This window comes from Lontra canadensis, unplaced genomic scaffold (assembly GCF_010015895.1).
Source record: "Lontra canadensis isolate GAN:19392208 unplaced genomic scaffold, GSC_riverotter_1.0 scaffold5, whole genome shotgun sequence".
Lineage (NCBI taxonomy): Eukaryota > Metazoa > Chordata > Mammalia > Carnivora > Mustelidae > Lontra > Lontra canadensis.
Window position 1 is genome coordinate 14419407 of NW_022630999.1, and position 12887 is coordinate 14432293.

General features: G+C 42.4%; 1 protein-coding gene across 2 annotated transcripts in view; it reads right to left on the reverse strand.

Annotated features, from left to right (window-relative positions):
- Positions 1 to 5645: 5645 nt before the first annotated feature.
- Positions 5646 to 12887, reverse strand: part of LOC116864169 (chondroitin sulfate proteoglycan 4-like) — a 65904-nt gene continuing 58662 nt past the window's right edge. For both annotated transcript variants that reach the window (XM_032851473.1, XM_032851471.1), the window contains 2 exons: positions 9562 to 9745; positions 5646 to 8902 (listed from right to left, as the gene is read on the reverse strand). In XM_032851473.1, the coding sequence (XP_032707364.1) occupies positions 6855 to 8902; positions 9562 to 9745 (2232 nt within the window). In that variant the 3' untranslated portion in view covers positions 5646 to 6854. The remainder of the gene's footprint in view (positions 8903 to 9561; positions 9746 to 12887) is intronic.

Here is a 12887-nt window from a genome sequence, read left to right on the forward strand (position 1 = left end):
GTAGACTTTAAAAAAAAAGATTTTATGTATTTATTTATTCATTTATCAGAGAGAGAGAGAGCACACGCATGAACAAGGGAGAGGGGCAGAGGCATAGGGAGAAGCAGATTCCCTGCTAGCCCAGTGTGGGACTTGATCCCAATCATGACCTGAGCCAAAGGTAGATGCTTAACAGACTGAGCCACCCAGGCATTTCTTTAAAGAAGATCTACAAATGGCCAAGTACATGATTGCATAGCTCCATGAAAATACTACAAACTATTGAATTGTATACCTTGAGTGGATTATTTGGTATGTAAATAATATTTCAGTAAAGCTATTATTAACAAATGCTGAGGTAGTCTTTACCTTGAGAAACCATGAGCAGTGCTGAAATGAAATGCAGAAGAATGTTTGTAAAATATTACAAAATGCAGTAAATCTTGGTCTTGCTACAAGTTGCGGTAGATAAGTTATTGTTTCTTAAACCCAGTACAACCAGCAGAGACACTGCAATGAAAAGTGAGATTTTTAACTAGATGGTGGTTTGGTAAAGCCCTGACTCCTCCTTGGCTGATTTCAAAATCAGTGGGGTTAGGGTCTGTGGCTACTACAAGACCTCCGGGCTCCCAGCTGCAGGCCGACAGCACTGTCCCACCGGCCTGGGCTGTGTGAGATGAGGGGTCCCTCGGGGTGCAGGCCCTCAAGGTGATAACCCAGAACTAACTGTTCCTAAGGGTCCCGTGAGAACCATGAGGCGGCGGACCCCCAGCCACAGGGTCCATGGTCCCAGGGAACATGACACAAGGAGAACTGTATCTTAGCCTAGTGTCCTAGCCTGGGTTTCCTTAACAGCAAAGGCTCCTCTGTGAGCGGGAGCAGGAGTGAGGGCAGGGCTAATACTCGGGGCAGGAAGAGGGTACACACACCCTTATGATTTGTCTTCCACCTGCGGGACATTCTGAGACGCCCCACGGAATGCATCTTAGAAGAGTTCACTCCTGGGATGACAAGAAGACGTATTTAATCCCCAGCTCCTCTTCGCCGTTGGGTAAGGGCTGTCCTGTGGGGAATTAGCCTCCCACTTCTGGGTTGTGCCAACCCAGGTTCCCCACAGGCGTGCTGTGGAGATAGAGGGGCCCGGGAACACTGCTCATTCACTGAGAGCCCAAAGATGCCTGGAATTGGCAGAGCTGGGGGGAGAAGCCAAGCGGAGAGAATCTGAAGGGATGCTTGAGAGGTGTCTGATGCAATCATCCGCTAGGCTCTGTGAGGTCTCGGGATTAGCAGGGCCCAGTGAGGCATGAAACCATGGGTGCTTTGTTCAAAAATTATTGGAATTTCAAGATGGCTACAGCAGAGCATAAGGCAAGCCCAGGGCCCTCTTGAGCCCCGTGTGGCTTCACTGTTTGCCTATGCCCCTGAAGCTGGCCTTGTCTGGACTCTTAAACAGCAACTTACTCCTCATCCCCACGCCTCCCCCGCACCGCCCCATGCACACACACGCGCACACACACACACACACACACACACACCCAGGGACGGCCCGAGTGCATCTTCCTAAAGAACACCCATGCTGAGGAGCTGACTTTCCTCTTCCGTGTCTCTGTCTCTCCCTCAGCTCTGGCCACACAACTGTAAGCTCGGCCTCCATGGGGGTTCCTGACTCCGCTGGGGTGTGCTGAGGTTTTTCCAGGCCACGGTCAGATCTGGGCAAAGCAGAGAAGTTTTCATAAAGCTGCTTAGTATTTTTCCATAAAGTTCTTTATTATAAGGTTTTGTCCTTACTTAAGAAATGAAATTATGGTGATGGCAAATAGCATTTTTTATTTCGGCAAGGTATGATATTATTATTTTCTTTAAGTGGCAGTCTTTGGCCAATGCTGGACTTCAAAAGAAAATTACTAGCCTGTGAATGCCTGAGAATAATGGGATGGGAGGTGGGAGAAGGGGTACGGGTTTAAAATCAAAGACCTGGTGGATGTAGGGATTTGATCGTGTTGGGACAGGAGGGACACAAAGCAGGGTTTTTCACCAACAGTTCAGCACCCCCCATCCCTCACAAGACAGAGAACCGTCAAAACCCCTGAGCTCCAGCCTGGACCTTAGGAATGTTCCTGGTGGGCTCTTTCTTTCATCCAGTTTCTGGCCAAGGCTCTGTCCACCGATGAAGGGGAAAGCACTGCCTGCCCAGTGGGATGCGAGCACTGGGGCAGCTCCTCATCTTAAGAACACATCCCCTATCCTCCACTCACCCACCGAAGTTCCACTATCAGTAATGTGCGGCTTTCGGTAGAATGCGAGCCCTCTGGTTTCTTTAAGTGATTGAGTACATCGGTTCTTTAATTTTTAATTTATTTCCTAAAGATCTATTTATTTATTTGAGAGAGAGCACAAGCAGGAAGGGCAGAGGAAGAGGGACAAGCAGACTCCACGCTGAGCACAGAGCCCGATGCAAGGCTCGACTCATGACCCTGAGATCATGACCTGAGTGGAAACCAAGAGTCCAGGGCCTAACAGACTGTGCCACCCAGGTGCCCTGCATTACTTCTTTTAAAATGCACTAAAACTGTAGATAAGAAAATGTTTCTGTGGCAGTTAGTATGGTGCCTGGAGCACTGAGAATGTTGTACAAAGATGATGATAATTGATGATGATGATATTAACATCACTAAATCCTAGCAAAGCCCCAAAAGATAGGTGCTAATATTATCCCCAATTTTTGGCTGAGGAAACTGAAATTCAGAGAGGTTGAATAAGTTACTCAAAGTCACACTGCTTGGAAGTAGAGAGCCAGGATTAAAATGGATGCGAACTGTGTCCCTAGGCCTGCTGGGGCACCTTGAGGGACCGCTGGTGCAAGATTGGGCTGACAGTGCCTTTACCGGTCCAGTGAACTCCCCCATTCTCACTGTACCACTGGATGGGCATACTAGCTTAAAAGCACTTCAAGTGAAAACACGAAGCCCTTTCTTAACCTCTATTTCTCTTGGTCCTTCTTTTTCCATACCTTCCTCTCTCTTGGCAATCCGTGTGTGGCTCTGGAAGAACCTACTAGAGGAAACAAACCAGAAAGTTCCTCTCAGGACAACATCTTGCATCTGTAATATCTAGAAGCAGTATCTGATATTTAGTCTCATATACACTAGGTGCCTAATAAATGTCCAATCATGAGAAGGCAGCCTCTCTCAGGTATCTGTCAAGCAGTCAGTGGTGTTACTGGAGCTCCCTAGCCAAAGGCTCCATCACTGAGCATGCCCCACAGAGAGCTCTATGCCCACTTTCAACCCTACATCTCTCCCTACACATGGCCAAGCTCAAACTCATTACAATGTTTCTGAAATATGTAGGAGGTATTAGCACAGTCCCGTTGTCAAATTCAGGAAATGTCATCTGATATGTACCATAATCTACCATTACATACCATACACCCTCCAAATGTGTCTACTACAGTCCTGGAAATCTGAAAAACCAGTGAGTAAGGGTAGCACCTGTCCCACAGCATCTAATTAAGGCAGGACTCCAAGGAAGAGCATGAAGGTGGTGGACCAGGGTTCCTGAAAGATTAGAATTGGTCGATGCCTCCAGATATGGAAAAATGTTAGACCCTTCACTCCCAGCCCACCCCAAAGCATACCTTCTTTTAACAAAAATCAGCCATTCTTCTGATATTAACCTTTGACATTCATTTATTAAATCTCCAGTGATTTGTTAAGAGGCAGTGAATTAATTGTGACAGAGACTAGGCAGTTGTAGCTCTGTGTATGGGAGAAACCATTTAAAACTGATTTTCCATTCCCAACACTTTAATTTTCAACACTAAACAAGCATTTGCCAAAACTTTTTATTTCATTTTTTTTATTTGAGCCAGCACCAAATGGTAGGCATTTTTTTTTTTAAATTGAATCCATCTGTAAATCAGAAGAATATTCTAGATGCTCTGGAAGAAAACTTTCCAAGCTCTATTAATTACTGAGTCTTGACATCTGGACCTCTCGCTGATATTCCTGCTCTAGCAGGCACACTCACAAACAATGTGCAATATCATTTCAAAGCATCGGTGTCTGTTTCGTTCCAATATGGATACTAATTTTATTTGTTTGAAGTTGCAGAGTTATCAGGGAAAGAGGATGGGAAATCAGAATTTTTGGCCAGGTTGGTAAACCTAACTTCACAGATCTTATGGTCGAAGCAAGCAAGAGGCCAATGTGGTCATAGAGCCAACTCTATCTGGCTCTTCCTCAAAGAACAGGCATTCTCCTTGCCCAGCCAAGAGAGAATAATTCAGAGTTGCATCGTGATCACACCAACCTTGGGTTAAGGCTCTCGGTCCTCCTCCTTTCTAAAAGGATCAAATACAAAAACACTTGAAAGGGGTGACATATAACTCAGGAATACAGAAAGGTAGGGGAGAATCACTTTAGGAAGAAGAGTGGAGAAGTTTTCTTTAGTACCAGCTGTCCATAGCATTCGATCCAGGGCTCTAAGACAGGGGTAGTTATTTCTAGGCCTAAAGACGCGACGCTTCCTTTTATTCTGTAGATTATGGAGTCTGTTTCCACAAAGATCAGTTAAAATTGGGTTGGGACAGAAGACCAACCTAGAGAAGAAGAAGAGGGAAAGGATGAGAAAAAATTCTTGTGCACATGGAACACATCAGGAGTGTTAGACATCTGGGGACACTTCGACTTCATCTTTACCTTTGTAAATATACTGCCTCACTTTTTTGAATTTCCTCCTGATGTGTCCCACCTGTTAATACAAGGTAAAATCTGTTCCTTTGTCAAGGAATATAAAGAAATGAGGCTGCCTGCAAGTTTTGTTTGTTTTTTAATACAACCTCTTTTAAAAACATTTGCCAATTACTGTTTCAACCACATAATGGAATTTTCACTCTTTTATTCTGTTTTTAGAACATAGTTGCTGCTTAGAGTTGGTAATGGGTTTATTAATCTTTCACTGGGTAGACAAAAAGACCCTTCACTGTGGCATTAACCAGGGTTTCTCAACCCGGGGATTGTCGAAGTTTTAGACCAGAAAATTCTTCGTTGGGGCTGTTCTGTGCGGTGTTGGATTTTGGCAGGACCCTTGTCTTATACCCAGTAGCACCTGTTGTGAGAACAAAAAATGTCTCCAGACCTGTCAACTGCCCCCCCCTTCCGGGGCAATGCTTCCTTCCACCCTAGAAACACTAGCCACTGGCTTTAAGACAATCATTAAAATATGAAAAGGAGATATTAAAGTAGACACCCATCTGAAAGGTCAAAATTCTTATTTCCCAAGTGTTTCATATTTGAAGAGTATTTTAGTAGATCTTATCCACTGCCTCGCCTCCCCTGATTACATGGTGGACTCATCCACTGAAATCTGACTTGGTAGAATCCTCTCCCAGTCCCCGGAGAGATGAGTCATGAAATTCCATTTCCTTTTGCCCATTTCTCAGTTCTGGACTGAGACATAAAAGGGGGAAAATGTTTGAGAAGTCCTCCTTTTGTAAGATTAAAAATAATAGTAATTATAAATAAGTTCCTCTCTAAAAAAAAAGTCTTTTTGCCATATCTGGTTTTTTTCCCCACTAGAATGTCTGTCTTTGAATGTGAATATACTGCTTGGAACTTAAGCAGCCCCTCACAATCACAAGGAACTAAGGAAAAAACAAAAAAGAAGAAAGAAAGAAAGAAAAATTAAATGCCAACAGCTTGAGGAAGGTAAAGAAAGAACAAAAGAGCTTCAGTCCTTGATGATATCTTTGAACCACTGAACCAGCCTTGGAATGTCCACTGTAAGCTGCCTGTTAATTGAAATAATTCAACACTTTTTTTGCTTAGCCAAATCAATAGCTGGCAAACTAGGATTTGTGGAACTAAGAATAGTCTTTACATTTTTAAAAAGGTTGTTAAGAAACAAAGGTTGTTAAAAATAAACAGCCATATGGGACCCACAAAGTCTAAAATGTTTACTATGGGGCCCTGCACAGATAAAGTTTGCCAATCCCCAATCCAAACCACTCATAGCTAATGTCTTGTGATTTGCAACCCAAAGCATTCTTAACTAAAACAAGTACTCATATCTTCATTTTACAATTACAGAAACTGAAGCCTGAATCTGCCAATCGTAGGCTCAACCAGACAAGTCAAATACAAATTTGCCATTACTTCAATTCATTGTAAAGTTAAGCCAAATTGAGGCATCACAAAATATTGAACAGACTTTTCTATTTCTTGGGGCTTCAAATCATATTTGTACCACAGGTTTGATTTTACAAATCAGAATAGATAAAGCCTCTTGATGGAACACAATATGCTCAGTGAATACCTTCAAAGGGGGATCAGAGTATTCTACTATCTGGAGCACCAAGGCATTTCCTGTCCTAGGAAGTCAAACCTCGAGACCCCAAGGAGGAAAAGACATTACAGAAGTACACTAGGAATAAACCTGCTGATTTGATAAATCACCTCTTCTGCTTGCTGAAACAGTTCCTGCATTTCCTTGCTGACTCACTTAGAATGAATCCTTAGTGAAAAATATCCAAAGGCTTCCTCCATTAACTTTAGCACCCAAGTTAATACTGCTGATCCCAGTTGGACCAGCATGTTTGGTAGCACCTTGATAAAGGATTTGAATATTGACAAAATCTTATACTCAGAGTCAGGTCCCCAAGAATGCAGACAAAGCTCATTGTGGAGCACATCAGAGGAGTGTTGTATGAGTTACAATAAACACTTGCTCCCATCTCATCACGGCGCCATAACTGAGCACTGAGTGACTGGCAGGGCTGGGCTTTCCTCAGCTGATCGATCTAACATTTCTTTGACCTTATATCCCAGTGCCTATCCCAGTACAGTAGGTGGTCAGTCAGAACAAAAGCCCTCAGTCTACACCCAGTACTGGTTGTGCTTCAGGGTTGGGTTGGTTTGTCGGCAGAGCTTGACCATATCGGGATCCAGATTCATCCATGTCTCCCAAGGAGCACATTTCTCCACTGGCTCAGTGGCTGGAGAAACCATTTGCTCACTTTGTGGGTCCCTGAAAAGACTGACCGGGGGATTGCTGGAGCTTTTTAGAAGGGGTGTCACTGTGACAGTGGGAACGGTTCTGCTCCTTTCTGGCCTAGGACTTGGGGTGGTAGGTTCCAGATTAGTCTGGGGCTTGATAAGAGGTTTTGTCTTTTCTACCTTCTGGCCCAGCAGCCAGACACACAAAGCCACTGCAGTTACTATCAGCAGGAAGACCACCACAGCCAAGGGTACAATGACCATCAAAGGGTAACTGCTCTCCCTGGGCTGGGTGGGTGTTCCAGGACTGGCATTGGTAGTGTCCGGTGGCCAAATGACCCTGGTTGGAGAGGCCTTGCCATCCAGAGTAGGCTCTTCACCACGGTGTTGTTCCCAGGGATTTGTTTCCTGCTGCCTGGTCTGGGCCAGCTTCCCCAGAGTTTCTGTATTCGCCGTGGGTCCTGGGGAAACCACAGGCTTTCCCCGAGAGAGATCTGAAGTCACAAGGTTATGGGCAGTGACTAATAAAGAAACATCAGGGGTAAAGGTTTGCAAACATAAGGGGTCAGGTGGCACTATGCTGAAGGTGAGATGACCTATTGCTGGCTGTACCTGGTCTGCCCTGAGCAAGAAGGTGAAGGAGTCATTCAGCATATTGCTGTCTGTTAGGTTGGCATGTGCATGAAGCATCAACAACCCTTGGTCAATGTCCCTCTGAGAGAACAGAGTAGCATTTTCCATCGCTGTGCCTCGGCCCACTCTTCGTACAAGTCTCCCATGGACAGGGGGTTCGGTCACTTCAAATTTGGGATCACTGTTAGTCCTATTAGCAAGCTCAGTGGCATCAAGGTCCTTTCTTCTCAGCGGATAAACCACCCTGTTGGCGATTGTCAGGTTTGACCTAACACGCAGTAAAGGCTGCACTCTGATGTTCAGCATTTGTCCCGTCAGGTTGCTTTCTGGTGTAAATAGTGAGAAATACAGCTGGTCCTCTGAGGCCGTGAGATCTGTCATACGGTAACAGAGTCTTCCTGAATGCAGGTCTTCCTGCTCAAAGCTGATGACCACCTGGTTTTCAATAAGCAGAAGCCCATGTTGGAGGGGATTTGTCATCTTGTAAGTGATTTGAGGGCTTTTCCCATTGGTCATTGCTGATAAGTGAGTATTGGTGATGGGGACAGTTGTCTCGCCTTGTGGGAGAAGTAGGTCCGTGAGGTTCACAAGGGTGATGGAAATGGGGATGACATCCAGGTGGAAGAGCTTATAAAGTGGGCGGTGTTGGCCATCAGTCACACTAAAGTAAAACACACCTGAAGATGGGCTTCCGTCTTGTATAAACCATACCTGAGAGTTATCAATGTCAGCTTGCGTGAAATGGTGAACAGGTATGTCTGGATGGTGAGCCATTGCTAAAATGCCATTATTAGGATTACGGATGATCATATATCTGATCTCCTCTGGAGGACTGTCTAGATCTTCCACTCTTAGGTTTCCAGGTCCCACAACCAAACTATTCCCCTGCAGAACCTTCAACCGAAGCCCTTTTGTCTTTAATTCTGGTGCCTGGTCATTAACAGGGGAGATAGTGATGTTAAACATCTCTTCAAGGAAGTTGGCCTCTGGTTTGGTGGTGGATTTGCTCTTTTGTTTTGGCCAAACAGCAAAGGTAAAATTATCAGCCAGAGATTCAGAGTCATCGTGAAGGTATAGGATTCCAAATTTATTAACTATATACTGAGAGAAGTTGGGTTTTCCTTTGGTAATATTCCTCTCTCCAACCATGATGGTTCCATGGTGAGGAAGAGACGTAACCTGGAACCAGATTTCATAATAAGATCGCTGAGATTTGGGCAGTTTCAACAAGAGGTTAGAAGCATCTAAATTAGATTGATCAATGAGAACTTTGTCTCCCTCCTTGACAGCAGCTCCTGTGAAAATATAAAGAACATAGTGGCATTTCACTAGAACTTTCAGATGACACCTGTAAAAGCTCTTTCTCTCTCAAATTTCCCAATCCTAGTGGATTATTCTAAACCCCTGTGTTGCTCAAGATCCTGAATTAGCACTGTTACTCAAGGTAACAATGCATATAACAAATTGTATTTTAAGTATACATATCCTAACTATTAGGTCAGTATTTCAGGCAAGAGAATTCTAAAATATTGAGATTCACTTTTAAAATGTTAATTTTCTCACTTATCTACCACTGGACCTTCTCTTGCCGTAGAAACAGGTGCAGCTTTCAATACCCCTTTCCTTTCAGGAACTTGCCCTATTGTTATTTTCATTTTCTATAAATGGTTTCCAATCGTAGGCATGGTAAAGTCCCCATTTGGAGTTACAAATAAAATCCTTTAGAGCTACTTTTCCATTTTCCCCCTAACTACAACTATTAAAGCTTATGAGAGGAAAAAGAGCCTCAGAGAAAGAGCACACATAAAGAAATACATTTTTATAACCGTATACATTTTATTTCAAATGTTGATATCATGCCATTTCCAATTCATAAGGAGAATATTTATTTCCAAATTGTCCCTACTTTAATAATTACAGATAAGCCACTGACCACATCTTTTAGTGGCCTTACCTGTATTTGCAAGCAAACGACTCTGCCGACCAGGCTCGGTAATTTCGTATGAAATAGTAATACGAAACTCCTCAGGACCTAGAGCTGCTGGTGGGGAGGACGTTGTGAATGTGAAAGAGTCTTCTGCAGTCCAGCCGGTGTTCTCATGCTCCACATGCTGGTATAATATCAGCCGTTCACTGACCTGTGCAGACAGGAAGAAGAATCAGCCCCTGCCTTCCCAGATAATATGAGGACTAACACATATCCCAACTGAAGGAGATACAAGTTTTTTTCAGAGTTTATTCTCATGCTCAAATTAGGCACATATCTATGTAAACACAAGAACACTAACAATGTGGCAACCTATTTGTCGGTGTGAAACTCAGTGTTCAATTGCAAAAATGGTTTATCAGAGAAAGAAAACACATTGCTTTTGAGATATCTAAGGCTATGGTTTGTATATTATAGAAAGCATATAATGAACCTTCATTTGCCACTCTGATGATTTTAAAAACTATCAACTCAGAACCAATCCTATTTTATGTAATACTCCTACCCACATTGTGCTCAGTAGCTTATTTTGAAGCCAACCCCAAACACCGTTTTATCTGTAAATGTTGTAGTAAATATTGACAAAGATGGCTCTTTTAAAAACATAATCACAATACCATCATCACATCTAAATATTATCAACAGTTACTTAATATTATCAAATATTCAATTAGTGTTCAAATATATCTGATGATCTAGTACATGGTTTTTTGTTTATTTTACACAGTTGGTTCGTTTGAGTCAGGATCCTTAGTAAGTCCCCACAACACATTTGTTTGATGCTTTTCACAGGAGTCTCTTAATCTATAGGTTTCCCTTCTCTAATTTTTTTTTCTTGTAATTAATTTGTTAGAGAGTTTGGGTCATTTGTCTTACAGAGCTTCCTATATTCTAGATTTTGCTGGTTGCATCCCAATGGTATTGTTAAACATGTTCTTCTGTCACCTATATTTCCAACACACTAGTAGTTAAATCTAGAAATGTAGTAAGAATAAGATTTAAGTTTTTGTTAAGACCGTTTTACAGGGTGTACTTTATATTTCCTCTGCATCTCATTACAAGACTGCTTCTCTTTTGGACATGTTAGTATTAATAGTTGAATTCAAGTGTTGCCAGGTTGATCTATTTATTTTAAAGTTCCCCACCAGCCTTATCACCTGATAGTTTTATAAAGTCATTGATATGAATGCTTAAGTCCCTTATTTTTGCAGTGGCAAGGCACTGATATTTTTAATCATTCCTTCTTCATTCTTTTCTGGAATTCTTCTATAAAGAAGAACTTTCCCTCATCAGCTACTTTGCTACACTGAGGTACAGCATATGCAGGAAAAGACAGGATAAATACTCGATTTTTTTCCCTTTATACCAATTTTTAGAAAAATGAGTCCTGTGGCTCCAATATGCAAACATACCCATTGGTTTTGTTTTGTTTGTTTTGGGATTATTATAAACTCATGAGTTTTAATATATGATGTATTTCATTCCATTGCAGTTCTTACTCTCCTTGATGTTCAGAGTTTCCCACCTCACGTAGGGTATTTTTCAAGATTTAATCTAAGCCCCTGATGCCTGTTGCCTATCAATGTCTTGTCTAGCTCAACTGATAGAGATGGGCCCCACCCAGTGTTTTATTGTCCAGATCCCTTGTGGGTAGTCCTTCCCCTAACAATAGTGACTGAAAGTTCTAAATCTCAAACCACAGAAGGGAAGGCTTGAGATAAAATGTCTCACCCTTTCCTTCCAATAGGTCACTAAAATGTCTCACCCTTTCATTCCTATAGGTCACATCTTTTTCTGACCTGCCTTCTATGATAGTATCTGAACTTATAGGTAGGTTGTTTTCAAGGTGTTTATGTCCATGTCAGAAGGGTCTAGGATAAATTATCATAAAATTCACAGAGCAGTTGAGTTTATTTCATCAGTCAGTATTTGGAAATACGGTATTAATTAACAGAAGCTTGGTTGTGTACTGCTCTGGCTCAACACTGGTGCAATGGATGCACCTGGAATCAGAGTTCTAGAAAGGCTTTTGGTCTAGTGACTTTCCACAGAATATGAGCTTCCTGTTTCCAGAGTGTCCAAAAACTGTTGAATTTTTTGTTTTTTTCCTATTCAAGAGCAAGGCAAGGAAATGCTGTCATTTGGGAATTTTAAGGGGGGGAGAAAAAAGTATTGTTTCTCAACATTTCCTCATCAAGAAGCAAGGTCACTCATGAAGAATTGGTTTCCCCAAAGGTAATTTCTGGTAGTGACCACTGATTTGATTCCCTAGAAGTTTCTGGGGGAAAAATATTAGTTTATTTAGCAGTCCTACTATTTCTATTCTTAGCTAAAGAGTTATGATAAAATATTCATCATAAATGTATTCCTCTTCCTAAAAACAAGTGACAATGCCATGGGTTTTGGACTGGAGAGTGGTTCCTAAAGGTTCCCATTCTGCTTGAAAGAGGCATACTATTATAAGACAAGAGACATCCAGCTTCTTAATATTAAAAGTAACATAGTTTACTGACCAGAAGGAAAAAATTTTCTTGGAAGTGATCTTGTCCTTTGCTTCTTTGGTTTAACTAAAAATTAACTACCCCCAAAATACATAAGTTACTGGAATAATCTAAGGGTCTTGTGATGTCTACAGGATGAAGAATGATTGTCCCAGGGAAAGAATGGTTCTCAAGATGAGAGCAGTTGAGATGAAGGTCAAAAATCTGAGAGAAATTAATTGGAGAGGAGCCCTAACCATAGCTGTGTACTTCGGAAGACTCCTGGAGGAGAGGTCTGCTATCAGTTCTTTTTCCAAAAAGTCATTCCAAAAGTGAGAAATTGTGAATAATGCATTTACTCATTCTATGCTGGAGAGTGAGAGAATCGAATTAGATTCATCCTGAGTGTCTGAGCTTCAAGACTGGACAGCAGGTAATTGAAAGTGCTAGAAGCAAAAGGGAATGAGTGTGGCTATGGAATGTCAACCTGGCACTCATGCCCTGAAGGAGCTTTGGGGTGAGTAGAGTCTTTAATAGATGACAGAGAGCTTTAAAAATCAGATTCCAGGGGTGCCTGGGTGGCTCAGTCAGTTGAGCATCTGATTCTTGATCTCAGCTCAGGTCTTATTCTCAGGGTTGTGAATTCCAGCCCTGCGTTGGGCTCTACCCTGGGCAAGGAGCCTACTTAAAAATAAATAAATAAGAACCAGATTCTGAGGTGTGTGTGTGCGCATGTGTGTGTGTGGTGGCGAGGGCTGGAAAAGGGAGAAGAAGACCAATGCTTATAGGGAAAAGTGTAAGGTAAACCTCAAG